Source organism: Scyliorhinus torazame, chromosome 29, assembly GCF_047496885.1.
Source record: "Scyliorhinus torazame isolate Kashiwa2021f chromosome 29, sScyTor2.1, whole genome shotgun sequence".
In the NCBI taxonomy this organism is placed as follows: Eukaryota; Metazoa; Chordata; class Chondrichthyes; order Carcharhiniformes; family Scyliorhinidae; genus Scyliorhinus; species Scyliorhinus torazame.
This window is the reverse complement of record NC_092735.1, coordinates 10,971,543-10,989,395: the sequence shown is the minus strand read 5'-3', so window position 1 is coordinate 10,989,395 and position 17,853 is coordinate 10,971,543. Positions and strand designations below refer to the sequence as shown.

At 41.6% G+C, this 17,853-nt stretch overlaps 1 protein-coding gene across 2 annotated transcripts in view; it reads left to right on the top strand.

Annotated features, from left to right (window-relative positions):
- The window catches only part of LOC140403854 (myosin-9-like), a 226,312-nt gene that overhangs the window by 138,542 nt on the left and 69,917 nt on the right, over positions 1-17,853 (top strand). For both annotated transcript variants that reach the window (XM_072492056.1, XM_072492055.1), the window contains 4 exons: positions 8,128-8,321; positions 11,745-11,866; positions 14,592-14,661; positions 16,218-16,378. In XM_072492056.1, coding sequence (XP_072348157.1) covers positions 8,128-8,321; positions 11,745-11,866; positions 14,592-14,661; positions 16,218-16,378 — 547 coding nt within the window. The remainder of the gene's footprint in view (positions 1-8,127; positions 8,322-11,744; positions 11,867-14,591; positions 14,662-16,217; positions 16,379-17,853) is intronic.

Sequence of the window (17,853 nt, the reverse complement as noted above, 5' to 3'; positions counted from 1 at the left end):
TCCTCCTCTGTCCTAAACGATCATCCTGAGACCGTGCTCCCGTGTCGGTTCCAGAGCCAGGGGAAACAACCTCTGTGTCTAGCACTTCAAGCCCCTTCATAATCTTGCATGTTTCAATGAGATCACCTCTCATTCTTCTTAACTCTGTGAGACCACAGACCCATTTACTCAACTTACCACTGTACGGCCAATATTCTCACCCCACGGACCAATCCAGTGAGCCTTTGCTTTACTGCCTCCGGTGCAAGTATATCCTTCATTTAAAGGTGGAAATTATTGTAGCAGGCCTTCCTTATTCTTGTACTCCAGTCACCTTGCACAAAAAGCCTACACTTGTCTTCCTAATTGCTTGCTATACCTGCATGCTAGCTTTTTGTGTTAAGTTTGCATCTTTTTAAATACAATTCTGCTTTATGTTCTTGCTAAAATGAATAATCTCAAACTTCCCCACATTATAGTCAATCTGCCATCTTGTTGCCCACTCATTTAACCTTTCTATGTCTCTTTGAAGCCTCTTAGTGTGTCCTTCTCTCAGCTTGCATCCCCACTTAGCTATGTGTCGTCGGCAAACTTAGATACATTACTCTCTGTCATTTTATCTAAGTCATCAATAAAAATTGTAAACAGTTGAGGCCCCAACATCATCCTTGTGCCACTCCACCAGTTTCAGCCTGCCAAAATTTGCTGTTTATCCCCACTCTTTGTTTCTTGTTTGTAAACCAATCCTCTATCCATGTACCCTTGTGTATTAATTTTTAGTGTGGCAACTTGTTGAATGACTTTTGGATCACTAGTTACATCCTTAAAAAAACTCTAATAGATTTGTCAAACATGATTTTCATTTGTATAAATCCAAGTGACTTTGTCTGATCACACTGATTTTCTAAATTCATTCTTAACATTTCCTTAATAATATAAACTAGACCTTTCCCAAAGACTGATGTCGGGATAACAGAAAGTACAGTGAGAGATTTTCCTTGCATTTCAATTCACAAATAGTACTAAAACTACATCATTGCATTCCTTGGTAGGATTCAATCTGTTCAATTTCTTCATTGTTTTCTGCAATATCTTTAGCTCCACATTCCCATTTCCAAACCCCCCAATAGGGCACAATTTCTCAAAAGATAGGCAGGTGATCTGTTTGCAGTCCTCTGTTAATACTGTTCAATAATTTGAAATTTAAGAAATGATAAGTGGCATTTCTGTCTTTGATATCGCCCACCCTTTTTAGAGGAATGCTTGTTCTGTGTTCAGCACCTACTCCTGAAGGTGGTGAATACGTAATTGCTAAATGATTAATTACAATTGACTAACTACCAAAAGAGACCAGACTAAATCTTGTGTATCTTGTAGTTCTCATTGTTAGTGGGATTTTTTTTTTTAACGACTTATTTTTATTTCTTATTTTTGTCTTGATGTCTCTGTATCTGTTGCAGAGATAAAAAGCTTTCAGAGAGCCTATTTCTATACTCGCTTTCCTATTCTACATCTAGAACCAGGTGACGTGAGAGAGGAGACTCTGATAGTGCCGTAGATTGATGCTTCTAAGAATCGCCTGCTTTGAATGCTCATCTTTCCTTTCCATTCCTGGTTGTGCAGTTTTCTTTTCTGTTTCCCCCTCGCTTCAGGTTAATGCGGCCCAACCATTTCAACAGTGCCTCATCCTGAGCTGCAGTGGTGAAACATGTTCCACCAACTCGTAAGCAAAATGCACCTGTGTGGAAAAGTTGAAATTAGCTTTATCTTGAATTTTAACTTAAATATTGACTTGTTCCTGTATGAGGAATTTTCTTCTGCATTCAATGATAAGACTGTAATTTCATAAATATAACCATTTTGTTATTGTTGGAACAAAATTTGGGTGCACAAGTTTTATTCTAGGGCCTTGATGTCCTTCCAGTTTCTTTAAGATAGTGGTGGACCATTGCAAACTAATTCTCAACTAGGTGTTCCATTTCTTAAAAAAAAAAATCCATTCCTACAATTCTCTTTTCTCCCATCTCCACCGTAGCATCCCCCATGCTGAGCAAGGGGGAAGACTAGCATCAAGTTGTCAACCATTTACAGTGCAAGGCTTGAATGGGCTTGCAGGACAAGTATGTAAACACCCCAAGGTAACATTCTTGCTATTCCCTCCTTTCAATTCCATGCTTCACCGTGTGGAACATCAGGCAACTTCGGTTTCTACAATCTTTGCAAATTAACCTATACAGACATTTGAATTAATCACTTTTCTCTATAAAATTATACGCACACTTAAAGTGCACTTTATGTCAACTGCCTCTACAGTATTCCACAGGTTATGTTTTATGAAATTGATGTTCTGATTTGTCATTTAAGAATGTAGAAGGTTTTTTTGAAAGGTACAGGCTTATTTCCTTATTTGTGGTACTAAAGATTGTTGCATGAAATGGGTTTCCAAGAGCATGTCATGTTGTTGATTCACACAACTAATACTGAAGCCTATATATCAGCACCAAAATTTATATACTAACTTGAATTCCTTCTAATTTTAAAGTTTACAGGCCTGTCGCAAATACTGTAGAAGGATTACTGTCTGTATACATCCACTGTGTAATCCAGCGCTATAAATATTTTACTGCTATATATGTTTGAATTTTTTTTTTTTAAATGTTTTATTGAAATTTTTTTCCCAAACAACAATTTTTCCCCTCTTACAAAGCAAACGCAACAATAACAATACAGAAATTTTTAACAATACACAAAGTAACAAAACCCCTTTATCTTTGACCTAAACTAAACTAAAACCCCCACCACCCCTCCTCTTCCCCCCCCCCCCTCCCCCCTGGGTTGCTGCTGCTGGTCATCTGTCTTCCCTCTAACGTTCCCCTAGGTAATCGAGAAATGGCTGCCACCGCCTGGTGAACCCTTGAGCCGATCCTCTCAGGGCAAACTTTATCTGCTCCAGTTTAATGATTAATCGCACGATTATCGTCCTGGGTGGTTCTCCCGCTTTTGGTCTTCTCGCCGGAATCCGATTTGCCCACTCCACCTCCAAGGGGCCCGTAGGGGCCTCAGCACCCATCAGTGAGCTCAGCATCGTACTTGCGTACGCTCCACAGTCCACTCCTTCCACACCCTCAGGGAGACCCAGTATCCGAAGGTTCTTCCTTCGCGCTCCATTTTCTAGGGCCTCGATCCTTTCAGTACACTTTTTATGAAGTGCCTCGTGCGTCTGTGTCTTAACCGCCAGGCCCAGGATCTCGTCCTCAATATCTGTCACCTTCTGCTCCACCACGCGGAGCTCTGTCTCCTGGGTCTTTAGTGTCTCCTTGAGCCCCTCAATTGCCTGTAGCAACGGGGTCAGCACCTCCCTCTTCAGCAGCTCCACGCACCGTCTCACAATTTCATCCTGCTCAGGCTCCCATGTCGCCTGCGCTTTCTCCGCCGCCATCTTGTACTTCTCTCTTTCTGACCCTTTGGTCGACGATTCTTCGCGCTGCAGCCGCCGCCGCCGGTTTTTTCCTCCTTCGTTTGGGGGGGACTCCCTTCTCACACACCCCACACCGGGTTGCGTCGTCGAAAAATTCCCCGTTGGGGCTCTTAAAAGAGCCCGAAGGTCCGTCGGAGCTGGAGCCGCCGAAGTGTGCGGCTAGCTAGGCATCACCGCAACCGGAAGTCCCTTCAGTGGCCTTGATGAGGTCTTTTCACAGTTGTTCCCTCTGCTGCTAGAATTCACTTTTGATACAGGCCCTCAGGTCAGCTTGCAGCTTTAAGCTTGCCCTTCCCCCGCCTGCATGCTGGAAGAGGCCCTGTTTATCCTGCAGTTGCAGCCAAATCTTTTACTGTTTCTGCGTGTGTCTGGCAACCAAGAGACATACCCTTCCTGGGGGACACTGTCGGGGGAATATTGCAGCCTTCTTCCCACACCGGGAAATGTCAAACAAATGCCGTGGGGGCCCTGTAACGAGCCCAAAAGTCCGTTCCGAGCAGGAGCTGCCGAATATGCGACCTAGCTCTGCATAGCCGCACCCGGAAGTCTTTATATGTTTGAATTTTAATCATGGCATTGAATTAACTTTACATCCGCACTGACAAAAGTGCAGGAACTATCAGAAAGAGTGTGGGGCTGAAAGAAAAAAAAAAACTTCCCACAGCTAGTGATTAGCAACCAGAATTCACTGCCTGTGTGTGGTGGAGGCAGATACAAATCAGGCATTCGAGACTGAATTGGATCATTATCTGAAAAGGGAAAGTTTACAGGTTTAGCGGGAAGAAAGGACAGGGGAGTGGCAATGAATGTAATGAAATGAAAATCGCTTATTGTCACAAGTAGGCTTCAAATGAAGTTACTGTGAAAAGCCCCTAGTCGCCACATTCCGGCGCCTGTTCGGGGAGGCTGTTACGGGAATAGGTGGTCCCTTCTGTGGGCTGCACTGATGTGATGGGCTGAATGGCCCTCTACTGTAACCTTTTTTATAATTTTTGTAATGTTATGGGGCAGTTGAAGATTCCTTGAAATATGTAAATATTTATCTTTCGTGCTATTTTTAAAAAAAATAGAAATTGGGTTCAGCTTCTAAATAATCTTTCAGTTTTCCACATCTTGCGTTTACATCTTGCGTTACATCAGCATTTATCTGCATTGCAACAGCTAAGCTTAGTCAGTTTAGCCTGATTACAAAAGACTTCAGCTGTAATTTCTATGGTCCAAGTTAGGAATTTCGGCCCTGCCGCACATTTGTTTAAAGAAAGGTTTATTTAACACAGTGTAAACCCCAAAGTTTAACCCCCTTGTGTTTCTTGGAACATCAGAGATATCAAATTAAGCAATGCCTAGGGTAAACAACCATAGCCTCATGTATACCAAGGTACCGTGAGTGTTGAGAAGTTAGTATCCTTTATTGAAAATTTGCTTACTGGTGGCTTGACCTCCCAAAAGACTGCAGGTAATTATAGCTTATAAGATGAAGAGTAGTAAAACTTCACCAAGTTTTTTTTTGTAAAGAGTTTATTTATTGGATTTGTTCCACAGGTCACCGTTTCGTTAAATGGGAATGATTATACGTGATTTTAATCTATCATCTTGATGCAAAGATATGATTGCAATGATAGAAAATTATAATTTGAAAAGTGTAATAAATGAGCAGCGAGAACTTGGCACCCATATAAACAATTCTTTAAAGGTGGTAGAACAAGTTGATAAGGTTTTGGTGCGCTATTTAGTTAATAATAGAGGAATATAATAAAAACAAAGAAATCGTGCTGAAACGTTATAAATCACTTGTTAGGCCTTGGCTGGAGTATTATAGGTAATTCTGGGCACAACACTTGGAAAGCCGCAAAGACCGTAGAAAGGGAACAGAGGAGGATTACTATGATACTAGTGATGAAGGTCTTCAGTTATGAGGAGATGTTGGAAAAGTTCAGATTGTTGACTTTGGATAGAATAGATAAACACTTTTTCCTCTGGTAAGTGGGATAATAAGCAGAACTCGTAGGTTCATAATCATTGGCAAAAGAGCCGAGGGAAGATCATTTTAAATTCAGCATTGTCGGTTCCGAAACATTACTTGAAAGGTGGTGGCAGCTGATCGGAAAAGGGAGTTGGATGCTACTTCAGTATGAGCAATTTGCAGGGTTGCAAAATGGGGAAATGGCAGCAAACAAACTGCTCTTTCAAAGAGCCAGTAGAGGCACTGGGCCAAATGGCCTCCTTTCACCCTGTGTTTCTAGAATATGGAAGAAAAAGTAGACCAATGAATCGAATTGCTATAAACGAATAAAAATTGCCACTTTTCTCCCTGGAAGAGAGATGGCTGAGGGGATATGAACGAGCTTTTCAAAATAGGTGGTTTTGAGGGGCTAAATAGTGTAAAATTGGTAAGTAAATTATTTACTGAAGGCATAGATTCTGAGTTGGTGTTATGAGAAAGAAGGAAGTTAAACAATGTTTTAACACGTAAGAACGCTTTCCCACAAAACGAGGAACAATAATCTAATTTGCAAAGACATTGTAAAAGGATTTTTGTTTGGCTGCATGCAGTTGAACAGTTTGGGTAAAGATTATAAAAGGTGGAACATTTTTGAAATTAGGGTAAGATGTTTCTGAGGGAATTGTGCTATTTTTAATACTGTAATTCCTATGATTGTAGAAAACATGAAAGTCGCAGCTGGTAGGATTAAAGAAAGAGTAGCTGCATAAACTCCCTTTAGATTAAGACTATTTTAACATTGTAATTTGCTACATCCGCATTTTCACTATCACCAATAACTGCAATAATTGTGAATAGCAGTTTCCTTGGGCTCATTAATCTCAGCTTGCATTTGTAGCCTTGCTCATTGCTGAGTACTTAGCGGATTGAGTTGCATGACCCAAGGATGTTCAGTCTAAAGTTGCACTGGATGTATTGTATAGAAATTACAGCTGGGATTTAAAGCTGTAGTGTAATTTGTTTATCCTACATGGGTGTTAAAAATTGATTTCTTCCATTTCATTAAGATCTATACCTGTTTTTACTGGTGTGGAGACTGTAGTGCCATAGTCAGTAGAAATGTCTCCAGGATATCCGATGCAGAAAACCTTTTTTTCTAGCTTTTGGTGTTTTGCTATGTTCGCCATTTGGAACCGATACTGCTGTTGGAAGGGGAAACGCTCCTTTTGTCATCTGGCACAGTTATGATTACATCACTTTCTGACTGTCAGTGCATCGTTACTTCACATGGAGCATCTGTGACCTAGACTTTCCCACATTCCCAGCCAAGCTACTTGCAAAGGAGAAAAATATTTAAAGACAATATAATGTAGAATATGTATTTGATCCCACAAGAAGCTTTGTGCAGGTCATGATAACAACACAACTGAAAAGGACTTGTTCAGTTCCAGAGCCTTGGCCAAAATGTGGGCGTGCAAAGGGAATATTTTTTGCACAATTTGGATCTTTGTGTGGGTGGTTATTGACGTGTGAGGGACATTGGTGGTGCCGAATGGCACGCTTTGCCATTTTAGACACTGCTGTCTGCATCAAACACCCCAAAATCTCTACCATGACTGCCTGTTGGATTAGGTTTCTATCCTAACTTAACTGCAGAACAAAAGACTTCACCACATGCATATACTATTTCCACTTCCAAATTTTCATTATCTGATTACAAAGGGAAAATTGAAGGGAGTTTGTCCTTTGCGGTGCGCATGTTGAAACTTAAGTTGTGGTTGTGCAAATTCATTCTGTGTAGAACCAGCTAAGGATTAATTCCATTCTATGCTAGACTGAGATGAAAAAGGTCAGTTTGCTAACTCACTGTATTAGTCAGTCCTTAAGTATGTTCACACTTTCATGTTCCATGCAATTCTGGTATCATTTGAGACTAATGTTGATTTTGTCCCTACCCTATGATCAGTCTTCAGTTAAATAACACAATTTAATTCATTAACCTGTTTACATTAACAGTCCCTATTGGTATTTGTAAGGCAAGTGTTCAGTTCTTCAGAACTTAAGTCTCAAAATCCTTCACTGTCTTCTGAACACTCTGCTTTGACTTTAAACTCTCAAATTCATTAACTTTATTTTGGAAGTTATGCAGTTACCAGTTGGCTAAATACAATACAACAGCCTATTACTGATTGTAATCATCAAAATATATTTTAATCTTTTAGTTTGGGTAATGGTTTAGCATTTTTTTTGTGGCCATTAAGTCTTTTGTTGCCATTGCCAATAATTCCATCTGTTGTGGACTTGTTTTATTTGCCAATGTGCATTGCTGTATTTGCCCATTTTAAATTAATATAGTCAAAGGCATTCAACACCTTTTTGAATGATGTCTGTTTCTCAGTATTAAAAGATCAAACCCAGGAAATATGTTTAGAAGACAATCTGTGTACATTCCCCCCCCTACATTATATTTTCAATTTCTACTGAATATTGCACCATTTAATTTTTGAATTGGTTTCTATGTTCACTCTGAACTATTGAAGATAAATTTCTAAAGGCTTTGAAGTAGCACCTGTGTGGGTTAATCAAAATTGCTGCAGCTTTTTAGTGTTTATTACTGCTTGCTGTCACTTCTCACCATACCCACACTTTTCACCTGACTTGGCACTCCTCTTCACAATTCTCTATATGTCTGACACAGTTAATCAGCTTGTATCAATTGCTTTCTCAGTGGACCGAATTGTTGGACTGGATCAAGTTGTAGATATGTCCCATTCAACATTGCCTGGTGCATTCAAAACCAAAAGGGGCATGTTCCGCACAGTTAGTCAACTTTACAAGGAGCAGCTCTCGAAATTGATGGCCACGCTCAGGAACACCAATCCTAACTTTGTGCGCTGCATTATTCCTAACCATGAGAAGAAGGTGAGTGCATGATCTCTCCCAGTCAGTTTTCAGATGAGATAGGGAGGAGGAGCACAATGTTTTTTAAAAAGTTTTTTATTGGGTTTTTGGTTTACAAAACAATATAAATATGACCAAGCAGTGTGAATAATGCAAGCGAGTATATAAGGAGTAATACTAGAATTATTTACATCAAGATTGGTTTTAACTATTTACATAGATACATCACATTTTCTCCTTCCTTTTCTTTTATCCCTTCCTTGCAGTGTTTGCCATAGTAATTGTGGTCCCCTGCGTTTCGCAAAAAAAATGGTCACATTAGTAAAAGTCCATAAGTAGCAAGTTGGATCCAAAATTGGCTAAGACACCAGAAGCAAAGGATAATGTTCAATGGATGTTTTTGAGTAGAAGGCTGTTTCCAGTGGGATTCTGTAGGCTCATGACTATGTTCCTTTTTGTAGTGAATTTCCACGTAGGGAACATGATTGAGGGCAGCATGGTGGCACAGTGGTTGGTACTGCTGCCTCACTGCACAAGGGACCAGGTTCAATTCTGTCCATGGGTGACTCTGTGGAGTTTGCACGTTCTCGTGTCTGTGTGGGTTTCCTCCGGGTGCTCCAGTTTCCTCCCACAGTCCAAAGATGTGCAGATTAGGTGGATTGGCCGTGCTAAATTGCTTATTGGTGTCCAGGTTAAGTGAGGCTATGGGGATGGGGTGGGAAAATGGCCTAGGTATAATGTTCTTTCAGAGAGTCAGTGCAGACTTGATGGGCCAAATGGCCTCCTTCTGCATTGTAGGGATTCTATTGTAAATAAAGAAGTTTGCAGATAATACAAAAATTGGCCACATGACTGATAGTGAGGAATAAAGCTGTATGTAGACTGCAGGAAGATATCGATCGCATAGTCAGATAGGTGGAACAATAGGAGCTGGAGATTAATCTGGAGAAGACACTTCAGGCTAATAAGGCATGGGAATACACAATAAATGGTAGGTTACTGAGAAGTGTAGAGGAACAGAGACCTTTATGTCCACAGATCCCTGAAGGTGGCTCAACAGGTAAATAAGGTGGACAAAAAGGCATACTGGATTCTTTTTTTAAAATATAAATTTAGAGTACCCAATTCATTTTTTCCAATTAAGGGGCAATGTAGTGTGGCCAATTCACCTACCTGCGCATCTTTTTAGGTTGTGGGGGCGAAACCCACGCAAACACGGGGAGAATGTGCAGACTCCACGCTGACAGTGACCCAGAGCTGGGATGGAACCTGGGACCTCGGCACCGTGAGGCAGCAGCACTAACCCTGTGCCACCGTGCTGCTCGGCATTCTGGATTCTTGTCTTTATTTTAGCTAAGGCATAGAATATAAGAGCTCGGAGGGTTATGTTGAAGCTGTACAAAATACTGATTTGGCCATCAGCAGGGGTACTGCATGCAGTTCTTGTCACTGCACTATAGAAAATTATTTCACTAAAGAAGGTACAGAGAAGTTTTACAAGGAGGTTGGCTAAGAATTTTAAAAGATCGGTTTGGCTCAGGTTCTTTTCTTTGTAATTGAGGTGGTTTTTATTATTCATTCTTGGGATGTGGGCATCGCTGGCTGGGCCAGAATTTGTTGCCTATCCCTAATTTTGCTTGAACTGAGTGGGTTGCTGGGCCATTTCATATTGGGGGATAGTTTCTTTTTAGAAAATATTTTATTAAGGCATTTATAATTTCCACAATTCTAAACTACCCCGGAACTCCACGCGGACAGTGACCCAGGGCCGGGATCAAACCCGGGTCCTTAACACCATGAGGCAGCAGTGCTAACAACTGTGCCACTGTGGCGCCTTATGCCCTTTGGTTAGTTGATGGACCCCACAACCAAAGGCATAAATTTAAGGTAAGGGGTAGGTTTTGAGGAGATTTAAAGAGATTTTTTTTCACCCAAAAGGTGATGAGAATCTAGAGCTGAAAAAGCAATAGGCAGAAACCCTCATATTTAAAACCTACTTGGATATGCACTTAAGGGTGCCATACCAACAAGGTTGTGGATCAAGAGCCTGAAAGTGGCATTGGGCTTGATCACTACTTTGCCAACAAAGACACAATGTGCTGAATGGCCTCCTTCCATAGTAAAACATTTCTACGATTCCTTAAGAGAAATGTGTTCCAGCTGATCCATGCCTTGAGAAACATTATAAAAAACCCTTGAAAGAGAGGAACCCTTGATAGAGGTACATAGGTACTAAGTAGAAAATGTTGATCCTGGGTACTATTTTATAAACCCTGACTTCAGGACATGTTAAAAGTCAAATTCAGAATTGATGTTAGGAAGAGCCAGTCTAATAACTAGAATAATCGTCCAGGTGGAATGGCAGAAGTAATTCAAGAGGTTGTTGGATACTATAAAGGGAGCACTTATAGATTTCATAGAATTTACAGTGCAGAAGGAGGCCATTCGGCCCATCGAGTCTGCACCGGCTCTTGGAAAGAGCACCCTACCCAAGATCAACACCTCCACCCTATTCCCATAGCCCAGTAACCCCACCCAACACTAAGGGCAATTTATCATGGCCAATCCACCTAACCTGCACATCTTTGGACTGTGGGAGGAAACCGGAGCACCCGGAGGAAACCCACGCACACACTGGGAGGATGTGCAGACTCCACACAGACAGTGACCCAAGTCAGAATCGAACCTGGGACCTTGGAGCTGTGAAGCAATTGTGCTATCCACAATGCTACCGTGCTGGTCCTTGTAAGTTTCTATTTAAGGGAGAAAAAAATGGACCGAATGAAACCACCCCCCCCTCCCACATCCTCACCCCCAATCCCCCAACTTTACTGTTTGATAACCCATAAGCAAAATAAAGGAGGAAGCAATGCCTCCATTAACTGGTAAGTCAAAACCATGGCGCTGTCTCCCAACATTTTGTGAGAGAAAAACATGTATAGATGCATAGCTTTAAATAAAATCACTTCATAAATTTGGCAGTATCTCTAAGTTGGCATGAACTGTGGAAGCAAAGTTGGATTTGTGTATTTTAGGCTATATAGATACATAGAACATACAGTGCAGAAGGAGGCCATTCGGCCTATTGAGTCTGCACCGACCCACTTAAGCCCTCACTTCCACCCTACCCCCAGAACCCAGTAACCCCTCCTAACCTTTTTGGACACCAAGGGCAATTTAGTATGGCCAATCCACCTAACCTGCACGTCTTTGGACTGTGGTTGGAAACCGGAGCACCCACGCAGACACGGGGAAAACGTGGAGACTCCGCACAGACGGTGACCCAGCAGGGAATCGAACCTCGGACCCTGGTGCTGTGAAGTCACAGTGCTAACCACTGTGCTACTGTATTTCTGTGGCATGTAACCCCATCATGATTGCACAAATCATGCTGCCAATTAACAGTATAAATGTATAAATGTCTGGACTTCTCTGATTTAATAGTCTGGAAAACTGGAAGCACACCTTGTTTTGGATCAGCTACGCTGCAATGGTGTCCTTGAGGGTATTCGTATCTGCAGACAGGGATTCCCCAACCGGATTGTGTTCCAGGAATTCCGCCAAAGGTAATTTTCCCTAACCTTTTCAGCAGTAAATTTCTGTTGATCTGTTGCACAATAATGTGCAGATAACTGGGTTCAGTTCCTTGAGATGGGTTTGCGTTTCTCAGTTCATGAAGCAAAACGGTTTTAGTCGAGAAGAAAATAGTTTCCGCTTTCTTTCTGGTTGGATGAGAGGGCAAGTGACCTTCCAATCCTGCACTACTCTATGACTGGCAACTAAACAATGTAGAAAAGCTACTTGGGATTGACTTCTTGTAAAGAGATACCAACCTACTGCTTTTTCCAATGATCTGGCCAGTTCCATGTGCAGAAACACCATAAGCATATGTGGATTAATTAAGGAAAGCCAGAACTGATTTGGATTTATTTTGATTAGGTTTCTTGATGAGGAGCAGAGGATTGATAATGGTAATAATGTACATTGTAGTCCTGATAGCCAGTTAAACCAGAGCCAACCTTTAGAATGAATAGAATCTCTACAGTGCAGGTGAAGGCCATTCGGCCCATCAAGTCTGCACCAACCCACCTACCTAGGCCCACTCCCCCACCCTATTGCCGTATCTCCAGCAAATTGCCAAGCTTTGGACAATAAAGGGGCAATCTAGCGTGGCCAATCCACCTAACCTGCATACCTTTGGACTGTGGAAAAAAAACAGAGCACCCAGAGGAAACTAACGCGGATGAGGAGAATGTGCAAATTCCACATAGACAGTCCCCAAAAGCTGGAATCGAACCCAGGCCACTGGTGCTGTGAGGCAGCAGTGCTAACCATCCAGTTACTCAGTTTGGATTTATTCACAGTGAAAGATATTAATATAAAGATTAAATGCCACGTAACAGGCTTGTCAGAAAAGTTAAAATCTATGGAATAAAAGGGATATTGGCAGCATGGGTACCAAGTTGGCTGATTGATATGAAATTAATCGTATTGGTGAATAGTAAATTTTTTGGACTGGAGGAAGTATGTGGAGAGGTTTCCAGGTGTTGGTATTAGGACCACAACTTAAGCTATCACCTAGACTTGGGTGTGCAAGACACAATCTGAAAATTTGCAGATGACACAATGTTGAAAATTTGTGAGTACATAGACAGATTGGTGGGGTGGATGGCACAGGGCAAATTAAATTTAATCCAATGAAGTGTGAAGTGATGCATTTTGCCAATCCTTGTTCTTCCTACTAATATAAAATGAAGGGTGCAATTCTAAAGGGGGTGCAAGACCAGAGGCCTAGGTGACTGGCAGGTTGAGAAAGTGGTTAATAAGGCATATGGGATTTATATGTAGAGACATAGAGCACAAAAGCAAGTAATTTATGGTGCATATTTATAAAACACTGCTTTAGTCTCAACTGAATATTGTGTCCAATTCCGGACACCACCCATTATGAAGGATGTGAAGGCATTGGAGAGGGCACGGGAAACAAATTAAGGCTAGTTTTGGGGGCAATGGACTTGCGTTAAGCGGATAAATTGGAGAAGCTGGGGCTGTTCTCCTCCTGAGATGGTTGACGAGATTTAATGGAGGCTTTCAAAGTCATGAGGTATCTGAACAGTGCAGATGGGGAGAAACCTCCCATTGGTGGAAGGGTTGAGACCAGAGAAGGTAATTTAAGGTAAATGGACAAAAAAAACAAAGGTGACAAGAGGAAAAACGTCTTAACGCAGAGAGTGGCTAGGAATATGCTACCTGTGAATGTGGTAGAGGAGGCAGATTCAATCAGCTATGGTGGAGGGGAAAGTAGAGGGATTGGACCAACTGAGATTAGGCACTGATATGATGGGCTTCCTTCTGTGCTGAAACCATTCTGATTCCAAACGTAATGACATTTGAATTCAATAAATTTAGGGCAGTGCAGTGGTTCGCACTGCTGCCTCATGGCGCTGAGTACCCGGGTTTGATCCCGGTCCTGGATCACTGTCCGTGAGGAGTTTGCACATTCTCCCCATGTTTGTATGGTTCTCACCCCCACAACCCAAAGGTGTGCAGGGTAGGTGGATTGGCCTCGCTAAATTGCCCCACAATTGGGGGGGAAAAATAATTGGGTATTCTTAAAAAAAAAAAAAAAAAATTTTTTTAAATAATTTAATAAATTTGGTAATTTGTAGGCTGGAACTGAAAATAGCTGGACAAGCTGTGAGTTGGCATTATAAACATGACGGGTTTAGAACCTATCAACCCTACTTTGAACTGAATGAACTCCAATCCCACACTATTCTTAATGATCTTTGGGTAAATGAGAGTTGGGCAATGAGTGGGCTTTCTTGGCAAAGTTGCCCATATCCCAATAACAAAAATTGGGTCAGCCATCATCTGTTCCCAGCATGACTTTCTTGTGCTTTATCATTACTATTATTATAGTGCTTGCACTGGGCTCATTAAGCAAAAATGGGTTCTCTGAAATACTGTCTTGCCTGTTATGATGGTAAATAGAGCAAGAAAACTCATCCCTAATTAATGCTTGCGAACAGGGTCATAATATGTGGGTAAATGCATGGAAATATATTTGTTTTCATGTGCTAATCTAGCACGATTGCAGAAGTTATTTTGTCGAAGTTCCCTATCTCAAATCACTTCTTATGACAATGTTTTGTTACTTTTCTGGTTTATGCAGATAGCCAGAATCTAGCCAATTGTTTTTCTTTAACAGGCTCTAATAGTAAGCTCTGTGTATCAGTGGGATAGTCAGTTTTTCTTTGTTTTGACTGGTTTGTTGTAATTCTCTTGCAGATATGAAATCCTTACACCTAATTCCATCCCTAAAGGTTTCATGGATGGAAAGCAAGCCTGTGTGCGCATGGTATGTACTTTAAAAGCTGTTCTTAAATTTGGAGGGTATTTTCTAACTTGCCTGTAATTTTTAATTAGTTCATGGGATGCATGTAAATCATTAAGGCCAGCATTTAATGCATGGTGTGATCAGATTTAGTCACGCCAATACATGTTTTAATATGAAGTGTGATTTTTTTTTTTAATGCAGCTGTGAGATTGGTGTACAGTCCAACCTACCCATTTCCTTACCTTCTTGTAATGCTGAAACTTGGCGTGACGGAATCTTGACAAATGCCATTTCTGTTCACTTACGCTCAAAGAGGACAATCATAGATTGACTGCAGAACAGGAGGAAGCCACTTGGCTGACCTTGCTCATGTTAGCTCTCTGCAAGAGCACTTCAACTAGCCCTACAGACTCTTTCTCTCATAACCCTGCCCATTCCACTGGCGTTCTGTCCTCTTTAGTCTATAACTATCTTCCTCACAGTTCACAATACTTCCAAGCTTTGTATCATCTGCAAATTTTTAAATTATGATCTGCACTTCAGATTAACTGCAGCAAAGCAGTGATCCTAATACTAACCCTTGGGGAACTTGTTATATACCCCCAATTTGTATCCACACTGTCACTGAACCTGTTTTCCATGAGCCTCAACTTTGTTACCAGGCCTAGTATGTGGAACTTTATCAAACACCTTTTGGAAATCCACATACACCACATTCACTCCATTACCCTCATCAATCCACTCTGTTGCCTATTCAAAAAACTTAAAGCAAGTTAGTGAAGTATGCTTTGCTTTTAACAAATATGTGCCGGCTTTCCTTAATTAATCTACATTTGCCCAAGTGACTATGCTCACTAGCATGTGGCACCTGAAGATTGCTTCCTTTGAGGTCATGCTTTCTAATCTCTTCCCTAGCTCCCTAAAATAGCCTTTAGGGCTGCTTTCCTCTTTCTCTCTATGTCAGTGGTACTGATGTGGACCACGACTGCTGGCTGATTTGTTCATCGCCTCCAATTACTGAGCAGCTGTTCAGTGACATCCTTGAACCTGGCATATGAGGGGCAACACAGCCTGCATGTCTGTACCCCAAACTAAAAAACCTCCTATCGCTATTGATTTCCAAACCTTCCTCCTGACCTCCCTATAGCTGAGTCATATATGGTGCCATGCACTTTGCTCTGGCTGCACTCCCCAGAGGAACCATCGCTTGGAACTCTAAATTGATAACTCCCCTGTTCTACATGCAATGTTCTGGATGTAAAGCAACAGATAACTACTTGTGTGTCTAAATTACCCACCCTTTTCTGTCAGTATTATCTTATGCTTGGAGCACAGTTTCACAGGTACCGGCACTTACCTTGACTAAGAGAGCTTTGTATGTGAGCTGAGGTAATAAGTGTTTCACAGCAGAGTCCCATCTTGTCATCAGCTAATGTTCCAAATAATATTTGATACCTCAACCCATGCTGTGATCTGAGTTTCACGTCACGATCCCATCAGGAGAGACTTGTTATAGCTATTCCTTGAAAAATATTATATCTTCTGGATTTTCCACCCTGTATTGCTGCATTCTACAGATCAAAGCTCTTGAGTTGGACCCTAACCTGTACCGGATAGGACAGAGTAAGGTTTTCTTCCGTGCTGGTGTATTGGCTCATCTTGAGGAAGAGAGGGACTTGAAGATCACAGATGTCATCATTGAGTTCCAAGCCTTGTGCAGAGGCTATTTGGCAAGAAAGTAAGAAAGTGATTTTTAAATTATTAACTTCGCTGGGTTAGGGTTGGACTCTTGCTATTGCTCCCCAAAAGATATCTAGAGTGAAGCAAAAATTTGGTTCCTTTGCTTGGGTTAAGTAATCTTGGAATATTTTTAATCTTCTGATAAGTTGGGCTTGTTGGGCCTTTTCCAATGTCTGCGTACCTGGAGACGTGAGATCAGCTTGGGAGTGATGTAATGTTGTGTGGCTCCGAGCAGTACCCTGCTCACTGAGATTTGAACTGGCACTTATCCACATTTATCCTGAACTTTATTCCTCCTATGTTGATACAATGCAGGTCCTATTTTTCCGCTTGGCTGGCTGAATTTATTATACCGTTATTGCTCTCTTGCCAGCACCCTGCCTTGGAAAAAAAAAATAAGGATGAGATAATTACAGTGAATGTGAACTAATGGAAATTTATGGCAGACTTTTCAATGAACTTGTGCACTTTAAAACATTTTTATTCATTTACGGGGTGTGGATGTCTGGTTACACCAGCATTTATTGCCCATCCTTAATTGCCCTTCAGAAGGTGGTGGTGAGTTGCCTTGTTGAACCGCTGCAGTCCCTGGTGTGTAGGTACGCCTGCTGTGCTGTTAGAGACGGAGTTCCAGTATTTTGCCCCAGTGACAGTGAAGGAATGCCAAATATTTCCAAGTTAGGAAGGTGAGAGGAACCTCCATGTGGTGGGTACCCAGGTATCTGCTGCTCTTGTCCTTCTCGATGGCAGTGGCCGTGGGTTTGGAAGGTGCTGTCTGAGGAACCGTGGCGAGATCTTGTAGTGCATCTTGTACAAAAGGCTGCCACTGTTCGTCGGTGGTGGAGCGTTTGAATATTTGTGAAAGAGGGGGAAATCAAGCGGGCTGCTTTGTCCTGGATGGTGTCGAGCTTAGAGTGTTGGGCTGCACTCATCCAGGCAAGTGGAGAGTTTCTGACCGCACCCCATAGTTTAGTTGGGATTTGATTTGAGTGACCCGAGAGCCCAGTATCCAAGCCAAGCCCCATATTTAGTTAAATAGAAACTACGCTGAGTTTCAAAATATTACTTTGACCTCCTGGCTTGGGTTGCAACCAAGTGGAGGCAAACTACCTGTACCCAATTGTCCACCAGTCCAGATTTACAATTTGCCTTGCGCATCTTTGTTTTCTGTCTCTGTAGGCCATTGGTTAATAAGATGCTTATTAGGCACTTCTGTTGGTAATCACAGCCATAACTCTGCACTTTAAAGTAGGTTGAAAATGCTGATACATGGACAGTGCAAAATTCCGATGTTTCATTCCTAAATATTTTGTCACCTGATGACTATCATATGTCTGATCACACGAACCCTTTCTAAGAATCGGATCCTTGATCAAGCCGCATTTCCACTGAAGCATTTGATCCAAAGCCTTTCATAATTTAGAAGACCTATCAGGTCACCCCTCAGCTTTTCTTTTCAAGAGAGAAGTAATC